At 38.7% G+C, this 26,500-nt stretch overlaps 2 protein-coding genes across 3 annotated transcripts; one reads left to right on the top strand and one right to left on the bottom strand.

The window, feature by feature from the left end:
- Window positions 1-1,885: 1,885 nt before the first annotated feature.
- On the top strand, window positions 1,886-2,793 carry LOC129725661 (39S ribosomal protein L14, mitochondrial). The gene is made up of 2 exons (XM_055681717.1): window positions 1,886-2,142; window positions 2,212-2,793. The coding sequence occupies exon 2, from the start codon at window positions 2,313-2,315 to the stop codon at window positions 2,763-2,765; it is 453 nt and encodes a 150-aa protein (XP_055537692.1). The 5' UTR covers window positions 1,886-2,142; window positions 2,212-2,312; the 3' UTR covers window positions 2,766-2,793.
- Window positions 2,782-26,041, bottom strand: LOC129725656 (probable ATP-dependent RNA helicase DDX56). 2 transcript variants are annotated; one of them, XM_055681712.1, is made up of 6 exons: window positions 25,860-26,041; window positions 25,056-25,804; window positions 4,351-4,450; window positions 3,317-3,654; window positions 3,113-3,254; window positions 2,782-3,056 (listed from the first exon to the last, which is right to left on the bottom strand). In XM_055681712.1, exons 1-6 carry the CDS (start codon window positions 25,923-25,925, stop codon window positions 2,817-2,819), a joined length of 1,635 nt encoding a protein of 544 aa, XP_055537687.1. In that variant the 5' UTR covers window positions 25,926-26,041; the 3' UTR covers window positions 2,782-2,816. The 2 variants fall into 2 exon arrangements, with proteins under 2 accessions (XP_055537687.1, XP_055537686.1); XM_055681711.1 differs by having other exon boundaries at window positions 4,351-4,462.
- Between the last annotated feature and the right edge of the window lie 459 nt (window positions 26,042-26,500).

Here is a 26,500-nt window from a genome sequence, read left to right on the forward strand (position 1 = left end):
CTTAGAAGATTTTCTAATCGATTGTTGCAAAAACGAATGAAATCCATCGAAAACTAACCGATTTATTAGCATTTGAATTTTCTCTCATCTCTTTCAGTTTTAGATTTTCATGTCACATCCCTATGTAGCCGAACTCCCTGAGAGAAGTATTCTACTCAAAATTAAATCTTCATTAATTCATTTGTTGTCCTTATAAGGACAATTGTTCAATTTATCATACGATGTAGTGTTTATCTTACATCTCTGTGTTACCTTGACAGTGAGGACTAAGGCGCACGGTCAAACACAATAAGAAAGGTGTTTTCACATTGAAAACTAGAAACGGCTTTACTGGAGGATGTGTTGGCAAATGCATCTCCCGCTAATACCGCCGCTATCATACGAAAGCGCGTCGTTTCATGTGGGGAATATCAACAACGGAAAATAACGCGCGTCTAAGCATAACCCGAACTGTTTCGCCGTGCTGCTTCCATTTACTTCCACATCGGCCTCAGGGAAGTACCGGCTGCATCTACCGCTGAGGCTGTCACTATACTGCTATTGGTACCAAAAGCTATTAACTCTTCAAATAAGTGTTTCATTTGTTCTCAAAAGAACAATTGTTCAATTCAAAATCGGATTTACGCAATCGCATCTCTGTAATATTACCGATAATAATATTCTTCTGAACAAAATGAAACAACTTGCCCATTAGGCCTCTGCCATAATAGACGCGAAAAGTGACGCGAACCGATTCGCTCGGCTGTAGGTTAATGTCATCAGTAGAGCTGTACATTAACCTACGGCCGAGCGAATCGGTTCGCGCCGCTTTTCGCGTCTACTATGGCAGAGGCCTTAGAGAAAGTTGCTGGCTGATGTATTCACTTCATGCAAGCCTGCTGCTTGATGCTTCCCGCTACCACACTGAAACAGCATTTTAGTGAAGGGAGTGTCGTTGCATCAGCTGACCCTGCTACTATCGATGCTGATATACCCGCTGCAACAGCTACGCTACGCATAGCCATGCCACAGTTGTGGCCGCTATACGCTGACCCAACTGCTGAGCAACTGCAACGCTATCCGTAGCTATGCCACAGTTGTGGCCGCTATACGCCGCCATTGGTATCCGCTGTACCTGCATCTGCTGGCCCAGCTGCTATCGCTGCTGAGATCCGCTGAAACTGCTACGCTTATCCGCAGCCATGCCACAGTTGTGGCCGCTATCCGCTATCGATGGTATCCACTGCACTGCTCCCGTTGCTGCTAAGGGAGGACTGCTGTTGTCGCTGTCTAGAACTATTATGAGCGGCTTCGGCTGAAACAGGTTCATATATAGGCCAAATAGCATGTTTTCAATTGCAAGGTATATGATTCTGTCGACCGTGCTTGGGAAGCAATCATATAACGACCAATCAGAGGTCGAATTTTTCGTTTTGACAAGGCTTGACTATTTTCAATAGTACAATGGTGTGAATAATAAAATTACAATTATCTTCTTTTGGGAAGAATCTTAGAAGATTTTCCAATCTATTGCTGCATGAACGAAGGAAATCCATCGAATACTATCCGATTTATTAGCATTTGAAGTTGGACATATTTTTCACTTTTTTCGGTTTTAGATTTCCATTTCACATCCCTACGTAGCCAAACTTCCTGAGAGAAGTATTCTACTTCAAAAATTATCTGTCAGTGTCATTCCAATTGAGCAAACAACCTATTGAACACGTGTGGGGAAAAGAGAAAGGATGTTCAGTGTTACCAGCGTTACTTTGGATGACACGGCGCCACTCTAGTTATATATAGGCACTATTCGGGTTATTCGCGTTGAAAGAGGTTTTGAAGGCTGTTCGCACCTACGTGAACACTCATATGTAATTGTCAAAATGTGCGTGATGACAAAAGCAAAAATATTTCCTTCCTTCTTTTTCGCATGCAAAAACCAAACATATATCAGCAACACCGTCAACGCGAATACAGATATTTACGAGCGAAAATACAGAAATAAATGTGGCAATCCTGACAAAGTGTAGTCCGCGGTGTAGCTACACCGCAAAATAGAAAACCTAAACTACATTAAAAATCTCTTTTACTTAGGTCAGGGCCAATTCGGTTTATTCGCGTTGAAAGAGATTTCGAAGGCTGTTCGCACCTACGGGAACTCTCGTATGTAATTGTTAAAATGTGCGTGATGACAAAAGCAAAAATATTTCCTTCTTTCTTTTTCGCACGCAGAAACCAAACAAATATCAGCAACACCGTCAACGCCAATTCGATTTCGATTATTAAACTCTATAAATATTTTAAATATCGTTCAAGTTCTACTTCTAGAAGCTATGATTTCAATTAGACAATTATCGTTGTTCGGATGTATTGTTCGAAATCAGTTTCACACTACTTCCGTTTATGCTGAAATTAGAAAACTAGCACGGTTACGAGTGGTAGATAATAGTGAAATTGGCAAACGAGCAATGGCAGAAGGTAAACCACCCAAGTGCATTCACGTGTATAACAAACGAATGGTAGCAAAACTCGGCGATAAAGTTTTGGTTGCGGTCAAAGGGCAAAAGAAGAAGGCCATTCTAGTCGGATGCAAACAAAGACAACAGTCTAAAATTCCTCAATATGACAGCAATAATATTGTCCTGATTGATGATAATGGCACTCCTCTGGGGACGAGAATACACGTTCCGGTACCAACTATATTGAGGACTACATTAAAAGAAAAGGCACAATCGAAAGGAACCGATTATTCTAAATTGCTTGGAATAACTAATAGATTTGTTTGAAATAAATAAAATACAATTTAATCATAAATTTCTTTAATCAATCTCCATACATCATACACGTCTTTTTTTTGCGTAATCTATTCCAGAAACCAGGAGAGGATTGTTAACTTTATCATAGCTTTTCTTTTTACCGTATTTTTGTTTGTTGTTAGTTATTGCAGTGATATGTCTTAAGGAATTTGGAACAATATACTCCGGTACGTCACCGAGATGTTCTTGAACTTTGATAGTATGTAGTGACCGATCATGTCTTAATGCTTGTAAGTCACGTGGATTCTCGTCGAAAAAGCTCTGAAATAATACGAACGTTTACCAAAAATAATTACAATTTTCACCAACTGTATAACCTTTAATTTATCGGAATTTACTATTTCTGTTTTTATTTCTTTAATACGACTTTCTCGAATCGAAAATTTTGTGACTGTCCTCCAAGCATCTCTTGCTCGATATCGAAATGGTTCAACTTCATCCATCTTGAATAGGTAATTTCTAAAAATTCGAGCAAGAATGTATTTAACTGGAAAAAATGGGAAAAATATATGTATACATACCTTATAACGTTTTCTTTTGTATTTAAACTATTTTTCAAATGTTCATGCACTGTATCAAGGTACGATCTTTCGTTCATATCGACAAAAGAAAGTACATTTCCCAAACTATTTCCCCGAGCGGTTCTCCCAGCACGATGAATATACACATTGACATCTCTTGGAAAGTCGAAATTGATAACGTTGGATACAAACTGAAAGTCGATTCCACGGGAAACTCCAGCTTCCCCATCAACTTCTTTGAATATCTTTTTTGTTTTGACTTTTTTTTGGGCGCTGGATTCACCCATTGGGTTTATAACGTGTAATTCGTCGGATGCAATTATGATATCATATAAACCCTGTAAAAAAAGATTTGTAACTAGGTGGTCAATTGTAGAGATAGGCAGGCTTGATCGAAACTCAAATAACAAAGTAAGCATGGTAGATAATAGTACATAGAGGTTTCCAAGGATGAAGAATATCACTCGCGTTAATTTTTTTCACAAGGCGATAGCAAATTTAATAACCACAATTCTGAAAAATTATGTATGACGAATTTGAAGTTCTCAAGTAGTACTACAACAATGTCGAAGAGAGTATTGATCGTACTCAAACACCGGAGCTGTAAGAGAACATTCTGGCAAATTATCGCGATAGTTTTCTTAAATCTGCTCTCACGGCCCCGGTGTTTGAGTACGAGCAATACTCTCCTCGACAAAGTTGTAGTACTACTTGAGGACTTCAAGTTCGTCATACAAAGTTGTTCAAAAATGTGCATATCAAATGGTCGGCATGCGACCAGACCGAATCAAGCGCCATTTTTAAAGAAAATTGCGTTTTCAACACCAGTGGATGTTGAAATTGATATACTATCTTTCATGAAAAAATGAAATCATTTGAACAGTTCATAATGTTATTATAACAAAAATTCTCAGTAGCAGCTTGCGGAAAACATACGGGGTGGTTAAACTTTGAACGCCGACCAAACGAGCTATCGGCTTGCGAAAATAATGAGCGTGAGTGATAATTTTTATCCTTGGAGGTTTCTGTCTTACCTGGTTAAACTGGTTAACGGTGTGACATCTTATACTGACAGGAAGTTCTGAGTTCAGAATGCATGACCGTATGTTGAATTGCTCCAAAAAAAGTTTTAACCTGTAGAATAATCTAGAGTTGAACTACTTTTATTACAATTTTTTTTTTTTTTGATGATTCAAAAGTCAGTGAGAAGATTAGTCCACTATCATCTCGCAACCAAAGAAAGCAAAACAAATGCATCCTATGTTGCATCAACCAAACTCAAATCATCATGAAATGTTACGTTGTGCAGGGCTTCTTTTGGCATGCGGGACTTTTTCGGTCAGTTCAGTTATGTTTAGTTAGTAAAAATATGTACATAATTAATTTGCGGGTTAGTAACGAAAGGCTGAAACTCAAAAGGCTGGAACCCGAAAGGCTGAAACTCGAAAGGCTGAAAAGTATGTTTCATAACGAAAGGCTGAATGCACAAAAGGCTGAAACCACAAAAGGCTGAATGAACGAAAGGCTGAAACATGAAAGGCTGAAACTTTTGTAACTTGAATCATAATTGTTGAAAAATTCGGACACATGGATAACAAACCTTTATAAGGTGACAGAGTTCAATGTTTGAGTATTAATTGGTTTGTGCAATGGAAAATTAATTTTCGGCAACATTTGAATCTATACACACTTGACTCTTGTACACGTTTCCTAGATGATTCAGGGCGAGACGGCCGAAGGCCGCGAGTGTGCGCCGGCGACCCGCCGTCGGAAGCGCCGGCCACTGCGGGGGGGCAGCCCCCCGCAGAAATCACCTCTGTATAGGTGCGTTCGTTTTCCTAGGTCTACTGACTCGTAAGGGTGATCCCTTAGTTTAGTCCGAACGAGCGATAGCGAGTAAAGACAGCATACATCTCGGATAATCGAGTCGGCCGTAGGCCGCGAGTGTTCTTTTCGAAATGAACTTTGTGAATTTCAGCCTTATGATTTTCAGCTTTTCGTGATTCAGCCTTTCGTGTTTTCAGCCTTATGTAGTTTTCAGCCTTTCGTGATTTCAGCCTTTCGTGTTTCAGCCTTTCGTAGTAGACCCTAAATTTGCACATCATCTTCTACATGTTTGTGGTCCCCGTGGTTCTGTGGTTAGCGATGTCGGTCGGCTAGCTCTCCCACACGGTTGTGATATCGGGTTCGATTTCCGGTCGAGTCGAGGATCTTTTCGAGCTGGAAATTTTCTCGACTCAGCACTGGGGCACGGTGTATTGTTGTACTTATCCTACACATGCAAAATGTGCCAAACACAATATCGATAACGAATTCTCTCAACTAATCTAGTTGATCGAAACCGCTATTAGCCCCAAGGCTAAGCGTGCGATATTGTTTTTCATCTACATGTTGATATGTACAACGTATTTTATTTATTTATTTATTTAATTTAACTTCAACTGACATAGTCTCAATGATGTAACAATGGGAAAAGCCGACTTGAGCTGACAACATCAAAACCACTCTCAAATCGGCACAAAAACCCATTTTAAGAACGATATTACAAAGTTCATAAATATAAAATTACAATAGTATGAACGTATAAATCAGTCAAGGATATTAAAAACATTAATCTAAACATTAACGAATCAGTCAGGAATATCATACGATTTACAACAATGACACGCAGTAAAACTAATCTAAGACATCGCTTCTAAGAATTTTGTTTTTAAATTGCTCCAATGAAGCGGAAAAGTCAAATAAATGGTATACGCTATTAAAAATACAGCACATCGCTTGAACCGGTTCATGCTTTCCATATTGAGTACGATGAAACACGGGTCGAAGAAAGTCCCGAGATTGAAGACGTCTGGATCCGACGTTAAGATTTAGCATCGATAGGAGTTCGGGAGCGTCGATTTCACACACTAATAGTTTAGCAACAAACATAGCTCTAGAGGCGTTCCTCCTTTTGCTTGAAGTATCAATATTTATCAGTTTGCATCTGTCTTCATATGGTGGTAGGTTGGCTGGGTTTGACCAAGGAAGTTGACGTAGAGCAAATCTAATGAATCTACGTTGCACAGCTTCAATTCTGGATTTCCATATGTGTAAATTCGGACTCCATATCACAGAGGCAGTATCAAGAATGGAGCGCACTAACGAGAAGTAGAGGGCTCACAAGCAGTACGGGTTACAAAAGTCCTTGGCCATGTGCATAATAAATCCAAAGTTGCGGTTGGCTTTCGAGATAATACTTGAGTAATGATTCTGGAAGAAAAGCTTAGAATCCAGTATCACTCCCAGATCTTTAACCACATAAACTCTTTCGAGAGGAGTGCCATCGATTTCATAGCTATACATGATTGGAGTTTTATGCCGAGTGAAGCTTATAATTCAGCATTTGGAAACACTTATGATAAGGTTATTCAGACGGCACCATTCTGCAAACCGGTTGATAAGCGTCTGTAGTTGCCTGCAGTCTTCTTGACACCGTACAACAAGAAATAATTTTAGATCGTCCGCATATAATAGTTTATATCCAGGTGGAATTACGAAACACACATCATTAAAAAAAATTAGGAAAAGTAATGGACCTAAGTTGCTTCCCTGTGGGACACCAGACTGATTGCAGAAGGTATGAGATTCAGTGGAACCAATTTTCACTGAGAGGCTGCGATTTGTCAGGTAACTATGCAGCCAATTAATAAAATCTTCAGAAGCGCCAAGACGGCTTAGTTTTCGTAATAGTATGTTATGGTCAATGCGGTCAAAAGCTGCCTTGAGATCAGTGTACACTGTGTCGACTTGAGCATTCGCCTCAATCTTTCTATTATTAGACTGGAAAGATGTTGGATTTTTTCCAGGATTTTGGGAATTTATTCTGTGCGAGTGACATGTTGCAAATTTGGTGTAATGGTTTGCATAACACTTCGGCACATTTTTTAAGCACCACTGATGGCATCCCGTCTGGGCCTGGTTTATTAGACGATTTAAGTTTTAAAAGACCGGCTTTGATGTCGTCTTCGCTTAAGTGAATTGAGTTTAGCTCAAACATATTTTCGGGAACATTACGCATGGCATCATCAATTTGCGAATCAGAAGCTACGGTAGAACTAAAAACACTTGCAAAATGTCTCGCGAACAGGTCGCTGGTGGTTTGAGAGTTGGTAGACACCAGTTCCTTCAGAAACATATTAGATGGCAGTCCACTTTGATTTCGCTTCTCGTTGACAAATGACCAAAACCGTTTTGGCTTCTTTCTCAGAGCATTCTGCGTACGTCTTACATATTCGGAATAACGAGCTCGATTATAGGTTTTATATTCATTGCTAATACGGGTAAAACTAACTTTGTTGTGAGATTACGCCTAATTGTATACTTTCTCAAGGCGGCAGTTCTTTTGCGCTTCAAAAATCGGAGTCTAGCGTTGGACCAAGGCGGTTTGATGGGCGGTCGAGAAAGTGGTACGTGTTGTCGAAAAAGTTGCTTCAGTGTGTCGCTTAAGAAGTCAGTAGCTAAGTCCACGTCGCCAACATCATCAAGAACAGCCCAATTCGTATTAAGAAGCGAATGGTTTAGTGCAACAAAATCAGCTTTCCTAAAATTGAATTCGCTGCTTCTAAACTAGAATCAAACGACGTAGGAAGTGTAATGCACAAATTGAGCAGTAGCGGGGGATGCAACAAATCGGCCTCAATTATTGGTTCGAGGGCTTCAGATAGTGTACACGCATCTTTAGCTGCATCATTAACAAATACTTAATCTAACGTGCGATTTCTACTGTTAACTATAGTATTCATTTGTCTCATGTCCACTAGAGCAAACCCGTCGACGAGAGCAGAGCTGGCTTGAGCGAATGTCGATGAGCTGGGATCGGGAAATGCATAACCATTTGAACATCTGATCCAGGACAAGTTTGGCTGATTATAATCTCCAATAATAATATGCATATCATTGGGCTGCAAACAGTTTGACTGTTTTAGCGCAGAATCAATGTGTGTTTCGACTGAGACTACATTCGATGCGCAATCGGGGCTGATATAAACGATACCAAGGCAAATAGTTCTATGTAAACCGACAATTTTAATCCAAAGCTGTTCAAGCGCATCAGATATTTGTACTGACGAAGGTTGCGAATCTAATCGATTAGCAACTGCTATCAACACACCACCACCTCTACTCTTTCCTGTGCTGAGTGGGTTTCGATCGCATCGGTACACGTGATAAGCATCACCAAACAGTTGCGCTGAATGGAAGCACTCATTAAGCCAGGTTTCAGTCAGCACTATGACATCGTACTGGGCATCAGATACAGCGACAAAGAACTCATCCACTTTGGTGCGCAATCCTCTCACATTTTGGTACAAAATGCTGATAACGCAGTTAGACTCACTACGCTGTCTCGTAATTGCAGAGCATCGCTGAAAGTTGTCAACATTGAAATGAGGTGTAGAATCCAGCCTAGCTTCGACCGGGCATATACTGTGCAAATCTTTACAGGGCAGGAAAATCATCTGGCTCTTTATTTCCAATCAAATCTGTCTGTTGATCGTCATCAGCACAGTCCGATGTTTCATGTGTGGTAAGATGTTCGAATCCACAATCGGTAATTCTCGTTGCACAAAGCTGGAAGTCACATTTATTTAAATCGGGTGCAGTATCTATCCTAGTCTCAGCTGGACATATAAAGTGTGTAAATTTACCTGACAGAGCAGGTGTTATCGCTGACTCTGATAATTTGTAGAAATTTTTAACCGGTATTTTGGATTCGTCAGTAAGTGAAAAGCAATGAGTTGGCGCGAAGAGGGATGCTAGTTGCTACGATGAATTTCGTTGTCGCATTTTTTTAATTATTTGCTGTTGAATTGGACATTGGGAGCTCCATGCAGGGTGGTCAGTATTAAGAGGTACGTCAGTATTTAGTGAGCTCGAGGAGTTCGCAATACTGCAATTCACGCATTCACGCAATCTTTACGTTCATGTTCTCCTGTGCATTTGGGGCAACATATTTATTTCGAGCACGCTCATACAATGTGGCCATATTCTGAGCAGCGAAGTACATCAAAATATTCAAAAACTCGGCATCTCTCCCATCCAATGTTTATGCGGCGTAAGTTTAGAAACGTGTTGAAAGTTTTAGAATCAGTCTCAATAACCACAGAATCAGAATTAGATCGAATTACTTTACTCTCGGCATCGTTAGACAGACCATTTTGTTTTCGCATTTTCTCAAGCAAATTGTTATCATTCTTGTCTTCCGTGCATCCAACAATTTTTTGTCGGGGTTTAAGCGCTTTTTGCATCTCGACGTCATAGTGTTCACCTAGTGCCTTGTTTGCCATCTCTATCAGTTTCGCAGACGAAGTGGGAGAGCCACATCTAAGTACCGCATCACCATTCGGCTTGAAGTGAACTTCTTTTATAGCGAGAGAGACTGGGTCTAGTTTATCACAAACATCCTGTTTGGTAATTTCCGCATTCTGAACACTTTTTGGTTTTATACATACAGTTTGTTCAATCCTTATGACTGCTTTAAACTTAGAGGCACGGCTGGGCAGGATTGCAGTTCGAGATCATTAGTCTCATACAGATTTTCATGATCGGCTGTGCTGGCGATGCGACGTTTACCCGAGCGGAGTGTTCCTGCTTCAGCGTTTATAATAAGTCCAAAATTTATTTTTTTTTACTTACTTGGATGGTCATGAGTAGGTGTACTATTGGCTTTTCGTTTCAGTGCTGTTGATGGTTGATCAGTGGTAAGTCGAGTTACAGCTGCATAGGAACGCGGAGTCGAGTTATCTTTAGCGGCATAAACACTATTCTTAAGAACGCCACGTAGTTTATCAGTAAGTTTTTCAATGATCCTATCTTCCAGTACTTTCAGTTTAGACTCAAGTAAAATTGAAGTTTTATTCATAACGTCAGTGCAAACTTGGTGAGAGAGATTGTCGTTTACTTTTTGAGGATTATTCAGTGTATCGAGTGGTTCATCGCATGTATTCTGAATGTCGTTAAGGCTAATTTGTTTTTTTCGACAACTGAAACATATATATTTTAGAGATACATTCTCTTTCAAAACGGTAACAGCGGGTAGTTTTAAATCAGAGCACTTAACATGTAGAATTCGATCACAACCACCAAAGCAATAAACTCGATCACATTCACTCGGTATTTTCAGGGCGCATGCCCCACAAAGAACCGAAACCATTGCAGTAGCGAATATGCGGCCTTTTGCCGAGTGCCGTACAGGCAGCCGCTGCCGACAACCGCTGAGTCTATTGTGCTTTGTTTACAATGAAGCTAAGAATTCTGCACAGAGCAACTCGAAAATGCCGTAAATGAAGTTATTTCAGGCAAGTTCGCAACGGTTACTTGAAGCAAACACACTTGGCCAATGGCCAGTCCAAAAATAAATTTAAAATAGACAGAATTTCACTATATAAATTCGAATTTAACGGAGAGGTAAAATAAAAACAAAAATATTTCAGGCAAGTTCGCAACGGTTACTTGAAGCAAACACATTGGCCAATGGCCAGTCCAAAAATAAATTTAAAATAGACAGAATTACACTATATAAATTCGAATTTAACGGAGAGGTGAAATAAAAACACTAAGGCCATAACCGTGTTGCCATGTTATTTTTTCAGATTTTGCACCATTTTGCATAAGCCGTTAACAAAAATTATTCGTCCGTGCTTGTCGATTAGGCATTAATAACCGTGAGAAAGTAATTTAAAGTCGCGGAAACTGTTGTTCCAAAATCGTTGTTTTATTGCCCATTAGTTTTGTAAGTCGATAACTTTATCAAAATCCGCCGTGCCAAAGGGACGAATGATTGTCTTGCGTTGCTTTCAACAGATATTCAGCTGGCGTATGCTCGCAAAGAACAAATGGCGTCTGCGTTCTTGGACATTAAGGGGGCTTTTGATTCCGTTTCTATTGACATTCTTTCGGGTAAACTTCACCGACAAGGATTTTCTCCAATTTAGAACAATTTTTTGCACAATTTGCTGTCCGAAAAGCACATGCATTTTACGCACGGCGATTTGGCAACTTTTCGCATTAGCTACATGGGTCTTCCCCAGGGCTCATGTTTAAGCCCCCTTCTTTACAACTTTTATGTAAATGACATCGACGAATGTCTGGCAAATTCATGCACGATAAGACAACTTGCAGACGACAGTGTAATCTCTGTTACAGGAGCCAAAGCTGCCGATTTGCAAGGACCATTGCAAGATACCTTGGACAATTTGTCTGCTTGGGCTTTACAGCTAGGTATCGAATTCTCTCCGGAGAAGACTGAGATAGTAGTTTTTTCTAGGAAGCATGAACCTGCTCAGCTTCAAACACAATTAATGGGTAAAACGATTTCTCAGGTTTTGGTACACAAATATCTTGGTGTCTGGTTCGACTCTAAAGGCACCTGGGGTTGTCACGTTAGGTATCTGATGAAAAAATGTCAACAAAGAGTGAATTTTCTTCGTACAATAACCGGACAATGGTGGGGAGCCCACCCAGGAGACCTTATAAGGCTTTACCAAACAACGATATTGTCTGTCATTGAGTACGGGTGTTTCTGCTTCCGCTCCGCAGCAAACACACATTTGATCAAACTGGAGCGAATACAATATCGTTGTTTGCGTATCGCCTTGGGTTGCATGCAGTCGACCCATACGATGAGTTTGGAGGTCTTAGCTGGAGTACTACCATTGAAAAACCGCTTCTGGAGCCTGTCTTCTCGTATTAATATCAAATGTGAGGTCTTGAACCGTCCCGTGATTGAAAATTTTGAAAGGTTAATCGAACTTAATTCTCAAACCCGTTTAATGACATTGTATTTCAATCACATGTCCCAAAATATTAACCCTTCTTCGAATATTCCAAATCGTGTCGACTTATCAAATACTTCTGATTCTACTGTGTTTTTCGATACATCCATGATAGAAGAAACTCGTGGAATCCCGGATCATTTACGCGTGCAGCAGATCCCTAAAATTTTTTCCAATAAATATCGAAATATCAACTGCGACAATATGTACTACACTGACGGATCACTTCTTGATGGGTCCACTGGCTTCGGTATCTTCAATAACAATTTAGCCGTCTCCCATAAGCTCGATAATCCTGCTTCTGTTTACGTCGCAGAATTAGCTGCAATTCAGTACACCCTAGGGATTATCGAAAAAATGCCCACGGACCATTATTTCATCTTTACGGACAGTCTCAGTTCCATTGAGGCTCTCCGATCGATGAAAGATGTTAAGCACTCTCCGTATTTCCTGGGGAAAATACGGGAACATCTGAGTGCTTTATCCGAAAAATCTACTCAGATTACCTTAGCGTGGGTCCCTTCTCACTGCTCGATACCGGGTAATGAGAAAGCGGACTCTTTGGCTAAGGTGGGCGCAACAAACGGTGATATTTATGAAAGACCAATTGCCTTTAATGAATTTTTCGCATTTGTACGTCAGAATACGATCATCAGTTGGCAAAATTCTTGGACCAAGGGGGAACTGGGAAGGTGGTTACATTCCATAATCCCCAAGGTATCGACGAACCCGTGGTTCAAGGGGTTGGATGTAGGTCGGGATTTCATTTGCGTGATGTCCCGGCTTATGTCCAATCACCATAGATTTGACGCGCATCTCCGTCGTGTTGGGCTCGGGGAGAGTGGTATCTGTGCCTGTGGTGAAGATTATCACGACATAGAGCACGTTGTTTGGTCATGCCCTGTACACCGTGACGCCAGGTCTAGATTAATAGCTTCCCTGCAGGCCGAAGGTAGGCAGCCGGCTGTTCCTGTTCGTGATGTCTTGGCGAGCCGTGACCTATCCTACATGTCCCTTATATACGTTTTCCTGAAATCCATCCACGCCCCAGTTTAGTCCTATCCCCTTCCGCCTACATCCAACCAAACGACAAGAACACGTTAAGACCCCGGATCCGGAAACAGCAATCAGACCCGCACGATACTCTCAAGGCCCGAGTGAAACAACCCAATATGCCAGTCCGTAATATCTTGGCCCAGCAGCGGAACAAATTTAATATGCTGCTTACCTATGGCAATGAAAACCATCAAACAGCAAACCTGTGCTTTTAATGCAAAATATTCTAGCTTTAAGTTAGATTTAGTTTCAGCTCGTAGTCGGCAGCGAGGATAAAAAATTTGCTTTTAGTTATTAAGATACTTTAGAAAGTAAGCTACCAGATATAATTGGCGCCGTTAAACATTGAATTGTATTTGTGCCGTGTCAAATAAACTATAGATGAAGAAAAAAAAAACTTTATCAAAAAACTATTCATCTCTTGTATATGCAGAGCCGGATTTACGATTGTGGGGGCCCGGGGCCCAGTTTACAGTGGGGGCCCCAAAATAAAACTAAACCATTTTTTCATCGTACGAGTTGAAAACATTTATTTGTTATTGAAAAGTTACCAAAAATTTGCTAGAATTTTTTCTTACGAGTTTTTTTGCAGAGAACTTATTGATTGAATAATCAACATTCAACTCCTTCAGAATATTATACTCTCAACTTAACAATGCTAAGTTTGACAGCCTTTCATTCTTCATAGTCGTACGCAATCTATTTTCAATCAGTTTCATCTTCGAAAAAGACCTTTCTCCAGTTGCGTTCGAGATCATTAGGCTCAAATAAATCCCTAAATAAAATAATTTTTGCAAGGCACTAACGAGTTTTTGATTTTTTTCTTCGTCTAATCTTCTCAGGCGATCGCTCATCTAAACATATATAAAAGTAAGCTCTGTCTGTCTGTTCCATATAGGCTTGGAAACTACTGAACCGATCGGCGTGAAATTTTGTGTATAAGGGTTATAGGGGCCGAGAAAGGTGACTAAGATAGTTCGAGACCCCTCCCTTTTTCTGGAAGGGAGGGGTCCCATACAAATGAAACACAAATTCATGCACATCTCAAAAACTAACCAAGCAAACCAAGAGAGTAGCAAATATGTCCATATTGATTTGACACCCTTCCCTCCCCTGGAAGGGAGGGGTCCCATACAAATAAAACACAAATTTCTGCACATCTCGAGAACTAACCAAGTAAATAGAACCAAATTTGGTAGGTGGATGTTTTTAGGGGTAACAAATATATCCATAATGTTATGACACCCCTCCCTCTTCTACAAGGGAGGGGTCCCATACAAAAGAAACACGACTTACGTACAGCTCGAGAACCAATCAACCAAATACAACCAAATTTGGTATTTGAATGTTTTTAGAGGTAACAAATATGTCCATTGTGGTTCGACTTTCCTCCCTCTTCTGTGAGGGAGGGGTTCCAAACAAATGAAACACAAATTTCTGCCTATCTCGAGAACTAACCAACTTAATGGAAGCAAATTTGGCAGGTGATTGTTTTCAGGAGTAACAAATATATCCATAATGGTTTGACACCCCTCCCTCTTCTATAAGGGAGGGTCCCATACAAATGAAACTCAAATTTCCCACAGCTCGAGAACCAATCAAGCAAATATAATCAATTTTGGCAGGTGAATGTTTTTAGGCATAACAAACATGTCCATAATGTTTCCACACCCTTCCTTCTCCTGACATGTCTCCAAATACCATTTCGAAATCCAAGATGGCGACTTCCCGTTTCTGAAAAACAGCGGCAAATGACCAAATACCACCCAACATGGGTATTTCTGGAATTGTTATGATGCACTGAAGCCACAAATCGACCTAAGACAACATTTCGAATTGTAAGATGACGGCTTCCGGTGTCTGGAAAACAGCCGAAAATAACCAAATACCACCAAATATGAGTGTTTCTTCAACCAAATTGATGCTCAGAGGCCAAAAAATTTTTACAAATGCCATTTTTAAATCCAAGATGGCGACTTCCGGTGTCTGAAAAACAGCGGCAAATTACCTAATACCACCCAATATGGGTATTTCCGGGATTGTTATGATGCACTGAAGCCACAAATCGACCTTATACAACATTTTAAATTGTAAGATGGCGACTTCCGGTGTCTGGAAAACAGCCGAAAATGACCAAATACAACACATTATGAGTGTTTCTCTAAGATGAAACCTCATTGAATCCAAAAATGGCCGACTTCGAGTCACCACTTCGAATTTTCAAAAGCACAAGACTCGGAAATACTTATTGCGTTCCCTATGAAAATTCTATTTTTTGTATGCTCATTACAGCAAACACAAAATAGTATTTTCACAGGGAACGCATTAACTATTTTTGAGTCTTGTGCTTTCGAAAATTCGAAGTGGTGACTCGAAGTCGGCCATTTGTGGATTCAATGAGGTTTCACCTTAACTAGATTGACGCTCAGAGGCCAAAAATTGTCTCCTAATGCCATTTTGAAATCCAAGATGGCGACTTCCGGTTTCTGAAAAACAGCGGCAAATTACCAAGTACCACCTAATATGGGTATTACCGGGATTGTTATGATGCACTGAAGCCACAAATCGACCTCAGACAACAATTCAAATTGTAAGATGACAACTTCCGGTGTCTGGAAAACAGCCGAAAATGATCAAATACCACCCAATATGACTGTTTCTTCAACCAGATTGACGCTCAGAGCAGTGCTCTGATCAATTCTTTTTTGTACCGAACACAAAAATATCAGTCATTCAATTTCATCTTATCCGTTTTGTGCGAGACTTCGTACACCGTTCGTCTCTCCGAGCTGTCGCGTTCAATTTCGTTTTCCGATTGCAAAATAAAACGAACGGGCATTACGATCATCTCTTTTCCTCTCTAGTGTAGAATCCTCGCAATCCTGTTCGCACTACTTTATGACGATTTTTTCGCATTTTCCTTTTGTTCAATATCCATTGATTTTTAGTGGCAATGAACGACCGGAAAAAAATTCATTTGACCGGCAGTCGCTGTATGCTTCTGATGCGTATATTCTGTTACAGCATTTTGGTGGCTGGAGGCGCTTGTTTTTGTTGTTGTTGTTAATGTTTAGCGATTATGGAAAAGTAAGGTGTTGAAGCTGTTTGATTAATTCTTCATACATCTCTTAAAGCATCCATGGAAATCAAAGCATCGCGTTTGGACAAGAGTAGTGTAGTTACATCTGCCAACGCGGCTAGCACTTTATGTTGCGCAGCTCGCGTCGCGGCGGTGCACAGTGGGGCGGCTCCATACAAATGCTGGCCAAGCGAAAAAATATCTTCAAATCATGGAAAATAGATGGTTTTTATATAAATTTGGGACGCTGAGTCCGAATTTGATATTATTTTTGCATGAAAATGCGTATTTTTGACGCCAGAGAAAATTTCATGTTTTTTATATATATTATATGAGGAAAATTTTACGTCGGTTTCAATCTTTTGGAAAATAAAATGCATGATGCTTGAAAGACTTTCATATGCCATAAAAAACATTAAATATTAATCAGTTATCAAGAAAAAGAAAAAAAATTGAAACATATGCTTCGTGTTGAAAATTACTTGACTTGTTTTTTTTTTCAAAGTGACTATTGATTCTTTTTATCGCATTCGCATTTTTTTCCATTTGCATTTTTTTCCATTCACTTTCACCTTCATCTTTATTTTTGTGTTCATTTTCAATACAGTTTTAATATCTTCAAGAAGGGTTTTCGAAATGCAGTTTCTAACGTCAAAATAATTATTCACTATTTGCTCTGTAGAAATTAGCAGGCGATGTATTATGTCACGGTTTATGTTTACACGATTGTTTTTACTTGTGACTGGTATGATATAAACTTAAAACATGATTTTGGTAGTCAGTGCTGGTGATCCAAAACATAAACAATGACTAGTTTTTGATACTTCGTAAATTATCGAAATATAGATCAGTTAAACTTGTAAATATGCAAATAGTGTGATTAATTATACTGAAACTTGTTTGAAAACGTTGTTATTATCAGACTAATATGAGCCATTTGTTATTACGTAGACGGTTTGTAGTGTACAATTCAAATTTACATTTTTGAAATCCGACATGTGCCGAACACTCGTTGTTTCTCTTCGAAAGAAAGGTACTCTGCGCAACTCTGCGCAAGATCGGACTAGATGCATTTTAAGGCATTTTTTCCAAGCTATCTTTTAAAACTAATGCCAATGGTGCCAAACCCTGCCGTTTAAACTTTAAACGCTGTTTTATGCAAAAAATACGTAATTTTTTGATTCCGTCAATTTATACATATATACATTATCCAATGATGAGGATTATACATTATCCAATGATGAGGAATTATTCTCCACTATTTTATAGACAACTTTTACTTAGACGTCATCAAGATTCAAGTTACTCTTGGAGCTCCAGCAAATTTCGCAACATTGCATTTTTTTCAAGAAAAACGCTAAAAAACGCTGACTCAGTACACTTTGAAAAATCATAGAAAATTCAAATTTTGTCGTAATGCTCTAAAAATTTGGATCCTGTCACTTCAATAGTATACAACTATAGGAAAACTATAATTGAAATGAAATACACATTTTCAATTTTGGGTCGATGGCCAGCGATTCCCCACTGTGCGGTGGTGTACTTTGTCCGAAGCTAAGTACAGGTCAGACTCGATTATATATAGTCTCTGATTTTTTTTTCACTATATATAATCGAATTTTATATATAATCGAATCAGAGAAAAAATGTATTTTATTCATTTTACATGGATGTTTTATTATTTTCGAATAAATAGGAAGAATTTTATTTTTGACTCATCCCCCTGAAAGTCTTGCTACACAGTTCTTATGAAAATTGTACATATATCTTGTAGCTATTCCTGGTGTAATTGCTGTCAAATGGAAAGAAAAAGTTAGATCAGTATATATTGATTTGTCAACTCGTTTGTTTTTAATTTCTCAAATTTTTGAAAATTTTCTAATTATTCGTTTGTTTCTAAATTTTTTTAATTTCTTTTTTTTTATTTTTGAAATTATTTTTATTGAGGTAATTTTATTAAGGTATTTCAATTTCTTTTAATTTTTAAATTCTTTAAAAAAAACCAAAATTTTTCATTGTTTGTAATTATTTTTTATTTTTTTCCCTTTCTATCAAGCGTAACGTATTTTCTGGATGTTCTCTTACGAAATGTTCGCTCTAGATCACATTTGAAATTTAAAAAAAAATTTTGCTACTATACATACTGCCGTTCTTATGCACGCTGGGACAACTATGCTTGGAACGGCAGAATAATCGAGTTTAAAATTATATATAATAGAATCATATACATATAATCGAGTCAATATATAATCGAGTCTCTATATAATCGATTTCGACCTTCATATCATCGGCCTAACAAATAGATACTTTTGAATTCGATAGTTATCAGGAGGCTAATTTTTCAAGTCAATTTGTATGCGGGAAATTCTTTTTCGTTATACATTAATAGTGTTCTCCATACATTGTTGAAGATCCTCTTCATGCATCAAACATCAATTTTGAAGTCCGCCTGCTTCGCCTTCGCCTTAATCCGCTCCTGGGTACCAGAAACAACTAACAACTCACATTTAAAATTGAGCTAATTTCAACAATTCAATTTAGGTGACCTCTAATGTTTCTGCTGATTTGCAATCTACCTTTATTTAATTTTTTGCATCTAAAAAAACACAGTTTGTAAGACGGTTATCAACCAAAACATCACAAAACTATCAACTCAATTGTAGAACGTGATTTGTCAGGGCCTAAGGATTGACATTTTCCACTATTTATGCATAACGAATCAGAAAAAAAAATTGACTGAGAAATTAGCCTACTGATAACGATGGATATAAAAAGAATAGAGTATATATCGGCTTATCTGTTGGGCCTATGATATAAGCGAAGCAAGAATCTGAATAAGCTTCGGAAAAATATAAATTACAGCCGCGCGCAACGCAACATATGGTATAATGCTAGCCGCGTTGGCAGAAGTAAAAACACTACTTGTGCCTGTCGGCGCTTTGCGACGTATAACTACGACGGACTTCAGCATTTCGCATGAAGAAATATTCAAACTATATCTCCACCTCATTTGTCCTCGAGCAATTATCGCTAGACATCAACAACAACAACAACAAACTTCTCCACCAAAAAATAACGTGCATCTGTAAGCAGTGCCCCAATCCCATCCGATACAGCGAAAAAGCATTCATCGACCGTTTTTTGACCGTTCCGACAGCCAGTCAAGAACCAGTCAAGAACGAGAGAAACGAAAATAAAACACACCACATGCTGCCGATCATACTCTAGTTTGCTCCGTTCAACATACATTGTAAATGATCGAGCGAGAGAGTTTTAAAATCGGCTTCTCCGAAACTGCGGTCGCTATCGTTAGAAAAAAAATCGTCACACGAGAGAAAGAGAAAAACTTTTTTTCGTTCGCCCGATCGTTTCTGCCGTTCAATTCAAACGAAAAAAGCATGTGCATTCATCGCAGTCACAATCAAATTTCGATCCCTTCTCAAGCACTGGCTCAGAGGCCAAAAATTGTCTCCTAATGCCATTTTGAAATCCAAGATGGCGACTTTCGGTTTCCGAAAAACAGCGGCAAATGACCAAATACCACCCAATATGAGTATTTCCGGGATTGTTATGACGCACTGAAGCCAAAAATCGACCTTAGACAACATTTTGAATTGTAAGATAGCGACTTCCGGTGTCTGGAAAACAGCCGAAAATGACCAAATACCAACAAATATGAGTGTTTCTTTAAACAGACTGACGCTCAGAGGCCAGAAATTGGAAAACAGCCGAAAATGACCAAATACCACCCAATATGAGTGTTTTTTCAACCAGATTGACGCTCAGAGGCCAAAAATTGTCTCCTAATGCCATTTTGAAATCCAAGATTGTGACTTCCGGTTTATGAAAAAAACAGCGGCAAATGACCAAATACAGTTATACCTTGATTATACACCCTCGATTTTATGCACCCTCGATTTTACGTACTTCGATTTTACGCACATTTTACCTCGATTTTACGCACACTTTTTTCAAACACATTTTAAATTCGTATGTTTTCTTCATTGAATTGTACGTAATGAAGGGTTATATATATATTAGACATGGTTCACTAATAAAGGGCCGTCCATATAGACTGGGAAAACTGCCGAAAACCGGGAGACAGTAACAACAAGACCTCTTTTGCGAAACAGCGAACTTTTTCGAGGTTGTATACGTGTCTAACGCGTAAAATATTTGACGTCGTTCGCAAACAATCTCTTTTGGAAATTACTCCAATTATTACAGACACACAAACACACATACATACACACACATACATACACGCGCACACACACATATACGCACAAATATACGCGCACACATATACGCACATACATACACAAATTCACACACATATACGCACATACATACACAAATTCACACACATATACGCACATCCACACACATATTGGCACATACACACACATACACACGCACACACGCGAACACACATACACGTATATACTCACATACACACACGCCCATTTCATTGTTTTAAGTAATTCCTTTAAAGCATTTTGCATATGTTCTGGGTGAGTTTCCTACGGCACATTAGAGAACGTCTATCATTTACGTAACGCAAATAATAACCTTCTTCGGCCCCACTGCTATGTCACTCTCTTTTTTGGACCCTTATATTGTTTCTATGAGTTGTCAAGCTTTCCAATCCCCCTTTCGAACGTTACTTACTAATTGGATGGCCCCTACATGTTTTCTTACACATTTCCGACCACAGAAGTTAATTTTGGGCTATAAAAAAATAAAAATTTTGATTCGATTTTATGCACAATTCGATTTTACGCACATTTCAAAAACGAGAATGTGCGTAAAATCGAGGTATACCTGTATCACCCAGAGGCGTCTCGTCCACCTGTTCAACCTGTTCATAGGACAGGTAGACAATCTCAGAAAAAAAGTGATTTTTTCACATTTGTAGAGTGGATGAAAAATCATCGGAGTAATTAAATTACAAGTACTTAATATTAATTACAAATTACAAATACTTAATACAAATACTGTTATCCCGAACATCCTTATTTTATTTTATACATAGTGGAAATGTATGCACCGTGAAGAATGTAACCTGATGGGCTACATTTCAGACTACACCATACAACTCACACGCAACGCATCCCACACGCAATAATGACTACCGTTTGTTCAGAATTTTCACCTGAACTAACCGTCGTTCAACACTTCTCTGCACCTTCAAGTGCGGCAAGGTAGACGCAGTCATTTATGCTCACCAAATGACATTTTTGGTTCAAACTTTCTGCTGAACAAAACCGATGTCAGCGAGAGTAAACATTCATTACACATCACCTCTCTTTAGTGTCTGGTAATCTGTTTCGTTATGCCTTTCTGTTTCTTCTCTCGACGTCATTAAAATTTAAGAGAGACCACGTGGCCGCGAGAGTTCGCAGATCCATCTTCAGAGCTTTCGTAGTGCAAATGAAAAACGAGCAAATTCATTCATATTTTTGTCAATGTGGTGGAATTCTTCCGTCGATGTATAGTTTCATTCAAACCTCCACACCCATTTTGTTCATTCGAAAACTTGAACCTCGCATAGTCCGCATAGTATACGTTTGTCTTCTTACGCGCTGATTTCTTTTTAGTTTAAAATTTTAACATCGTCAAAGGAAACGCTTTAGCATTGAACAAAGATAGGTTTTTTACTCATGCGAAAAGTTTAGAGGCAAAAAGATCATAAATATAATTTCGTTGGACCAAAGCTGAATGATTCTGACATTTCTAGTTCTTCGACGGATCCAGAGTTATTTACGACTAAAACCGATCATTGAGAATCATGATGTGATAAATGTGGATAAAGATTTCCTCTATGAAATGATGCAGATATCATTATTCTACGAGAAAATTATCGGAAAACTTGCGGTCATAATAGACCGTAGAATTTCTTTGCCATATAGATAAATGTATAGAGATAAAAGTTTTCGAAACTGTTATCACGATACTGTTGTTTCAGTGTTGCGAATGTTGATTGAACAGGTAGCCCACTTGGTCACGCGTCGCCTCTGGTATCACCCAATATGGGTATTTCCGGGATTTTTATGATGCACTGAAACCACAAATCGACCTTAGACAACATTTTGAATTGTAAGATGGCGACTTCCGGTGTCTGGAAAACAGCCGAAAATGACCAAATTACACCCAATATGAGTGTTTCTTCAACCAGATTGACGCTCAGAGGCCAAAAATTGTCTTCTAATGCCATTTTGAAATCCAAGATGGCGACTTCCGGTTTCTGAAAAACAGCGGCAAATGACCAAATACCACCCAATATGGGTATTTTCGGAATTGTTATAACGCACTGAAGCCACAAATCGACCTCAGACAACATTTTCAATTGTACGATAGCGACTTCCGGTGTAGGGAAAACAGCCTAAAGTGACCAAATACCACCCAATATGTGTATCTCTGGAACTAGAATGAAGCTGAAAATTGACCTCAGACACCATTATGAATTGTAAGATGGCAACTTCGAATGTCACAAAATATCAAAAAATTGGTCGCAGTGACGAAAATACCCAACACGGAAAAAAAAAAGATGACAACTTCCGGTTTCTAAAAACGGCCGAAAATGGCCGATTTACATACAATATGAGTATCTTCGGAACCAGAATGATAAACAGGAGCTAGAATCGACCACAGACACCATTTTGAATTCGAAGATGGTGACATCCGGTTTCTGGAAAACAGCCGAAAATGACCAAATAACACCCAATATGGGTGTTTCTTATACAGAATGACGCTCAGGGGCCAGAAATTGTCTCCAAATGCCATTTCAAAATCCAAGATGGCGAGTATTACCGGATCCAGAATGATGCAAGGAGCTAAAAATTGACCTCAGACACCAGTTTGAATTGAAAAATGGCAACTTCTGGGAAACAGCCGAAAATAACCGAATACTACTACATATGGATATGTCCGTAATCAGAATGATGTAAAGAAGCCAAGTATTGACCCTGGACACCATTTTGAATAAGAAGATGACTACTTTCAGTTTCTGGAAAGCAACGAAAATAACTGAAATGCACCCAATATATATCCGGAATAGAAGTCATGTACAAAAGCCAAAAGTCGAGGATGTTGTCATTCCGATAAAACCAATCATTTCAAACGATATAAACCAATCGCAAGGAATCAATGAGTTTGAAATGTTTGAAATTATTAAATTAAACAATAAAATAGGCGAGACGAAGTTTGCCGGGTCAGCTAGTTTTGAATAAATGTAATAATAAAATCGGTTCATGCTCACTATTTACAGCAGGGGGGATTTACTGCTGTCAAAATTCATATATGTGTGCGTTATCGCAGATCAACTCTGGTCCATGAAGTTTGTTGGTCCATGACGTTTAAAAGATTTCCTGTGTGGCGAGGAAAGTTTATGATTTTCAGCTAATTGCAGGCTGCTCCACCAAATTTCACTACGCAACGCAGTATGAATAAAAGTTTTCCGCGATTTCTAGAGTTTTGGTAAAAAAGAACGTTACAATTCTACTGAATTTTACTCCAATCAAAACGACAAAAACCAAAACAACCGGACGCCTTGTTGCCAAATATGCTGGTCACGGTTACACGATATTTGACAGATAGATTCCCCCTGATTTACAGCCAGATCTAACTGTCGATTTGGACCAGAGGTGCCAGATGTTTTCGCAAGATGTCTGCAACTGCTCGAAATCCGGAAATTTTTTCTTAATATCTAAAAAAACTACCACAATTTGAAAAAATGCGATCCAGGGGCAAAATATTGCACACAATTTGAGAAAGATTGCGCAAGTATAAGGCTACGCTGCCAATAATCTACAGAAACTCGAAAAAAATACACACATCTGCAAGTCAATAAAATCTGCACACGGACTCTGAAAATCTGCATTTTGCAACGCAAATCTATGGTATCTCTGATTCGGACAAGTAAACTTATTTTTGGAATCAACAGCAATGCATTAAAAAAACTTGTGGATTATATTCTTTCCTGCTTGATCTCCCGGATCTCCCATGCGCGCTGGTTCGATTCAAATGATGTGTTAATGTGTCATTCCAAGAGAATCGAAGGTGAACTCTTATGGATGTGTTTGTGATATTGGCGCTCGCGAAAAAATAACACTGAAGGAAAGTTTCAGATTGAAATGGTCTGTTCAAATTATTTTGTTGTAAATTGAACTTTTGATTGAATCTCAGTTTTGATAGAGAAAAGAACTTTTTCTCGTTTTGTGGGGGCCTCCAAAATGTGGGGGCACGGGCCCTCTGGGCCCCCCTTAAATCCGGCTCTGCGTATATGTTTAGATTGTTTCATAAAATTTGAGTTAATGATTGTTTTTTTTTACAAAAAAAAAATGGAGGCGGTCAATTTGTCGTCAGCCATATTGCAAGGTTGTGTTTGTGTTTGTAGGGGTCGAGCCTTTGAAAAGGCCAATAATATGTATACACTGAATTCTGTTTTTACGAGACTTTTTTTACGTGATTTTATTTTACACGATTTAATATTGTTTATGAGCCAAGATGTAACACACACACAAACATACACACATACAAAGACACACACTTACCATGTAGCGAAAGATTTTGTAACGACGCGATCTTTTTACGCGATTTGCTATGAATTACGCGATTTGTTCAAAATTACGAGGTTTTTACGTGATTATTTTTTTGTGCGCACGCATCAATCGCGTAAAAAGAGAATCCAGTGTATTATAGTTTCAGGCTTACATTTAAGGGAAAAAGGATCACAAGAAACCCCGTACGACTGGTCTACAAATATTGACAGCAAATAAATTTTTCATACCTGTAGCATCGATCTATACAATTTACGAAGATTAAAGTTTTTCCTTTAATTAGTTGCAATTTGAACAATGTATAGAGTATTGCAGCTTTGTCTGATTCTTCAGCTAAAATGTGATAATGGGAAAGCTGTGTGTTCGGGGCTAGTTCTGCTTCTTCAAGTTTCAAAATTACTGGATTATGCAGAGTTATTTTTTTCAAACTCAGAACGTCCTTATCTAAAGTGGCCGAGGCAAGGATTGACTGATAAATATATGGAAAATAATTGAATATTTCTCTCAAATCATTTTCAAATCCAAATGAGAACATTAAATCTGCTTCATCAATTACTAGGCTCTGTAAGCTTTCTTTGCTAATTAAATTGCCTTCTTTTAGTTGACTTATCAGTTTTGCCGGTGTAGAAACAATAATATCAGGGCGTTCCGTCAACATGTGTTTCAAAACTGTTTTGTCCATTTTAGATGCTAAATCAATAAATTGAACCAAGCGGCCACATTTAACTGTCAGATTCTCGATTACCTTTATTGTCTGGTGACAAAGATCCTTGCTAGGAGCTAAAATAAGAACACTTGTATTCTGTTCACTCGCATTCTGCTTATTAACCAGAATTTTATGAATAATAGGAATTAAAAACGCTGCTGTTTTTCCAGACCCTGTACGAGCACGAACAAGAACGTCTTTGCCTTCTAGCAATAGAGGAATAGCTTTTACCTGGATCAAAGTAGGGCTCTTCCAACCAAGCCTGGCAATTGCCTGTTTATAAGCGTAATCAATTATATCCGAACAGCATTTATATAGAAAAGCTTACCTTTAGAATTCTTTCATCAATTTCCATTTGATGAAAGTTCATAAACTTTTCATTGTAATTACTCATCTCTCAGAAGTCTTTATTTAGTTCTAACAAAACTGTAGGTTCACTTTATGTAAAGGTTGCTGTGGCGCCTCTTGTAGTATTTTTTTAAGTATGACGTTTAGGCCATGATGGGAAACTTATCGATATCCGATAAATTCCAGGTATCGATATTATCGCTATTTTGTGACGTTAACGATAATTATCGATATTATAAGAGCAAGCCCACCAGTGGCTAAATTGAAGTTTCTAAAGCTACACGCTCGTAAATAACTCATGAACTGAGCAAATCTGACTCAGTTTAGAACGATGTTCGTATAGACGTTGTTCGTGCATAACGAAACCATCAGACGTCATCATTCGTCAGCCCCCAATTACAACCCCGACTGCTAGAAAAATTATTCTAGAGAACCGGTTCAAGCAGTGCTACCAGCCAGTTCGCCCATCTATTGCTTCCGGACTCTAGGATATATAAACAACGTCAACAGTCAGTGCGCTCTCTCTTCACTTCATTCGTCAACAGCAAGCAGACAAATTATTCGATTTTTATACGCAATTTATTTAAGTTATGTAATTAATATAGTTATCAGTTGAGTCAA

Source organism: Wyeomyia smithii, chromosome 2 (assembly GCF_029784165.1).
Source record: "Wyeomyia smithii strain HCP4-BCI-WySm-NY-G18 chromosome 2, ASM2978416v1, whole genome shotgun sequence".
Classification (NCBI taxonomy): Eukaryota; Metazoa; Arthropoda; class Insecta; order Diptera; family Culicidae; genus Wyeomyia; species Wyeomyia smithii.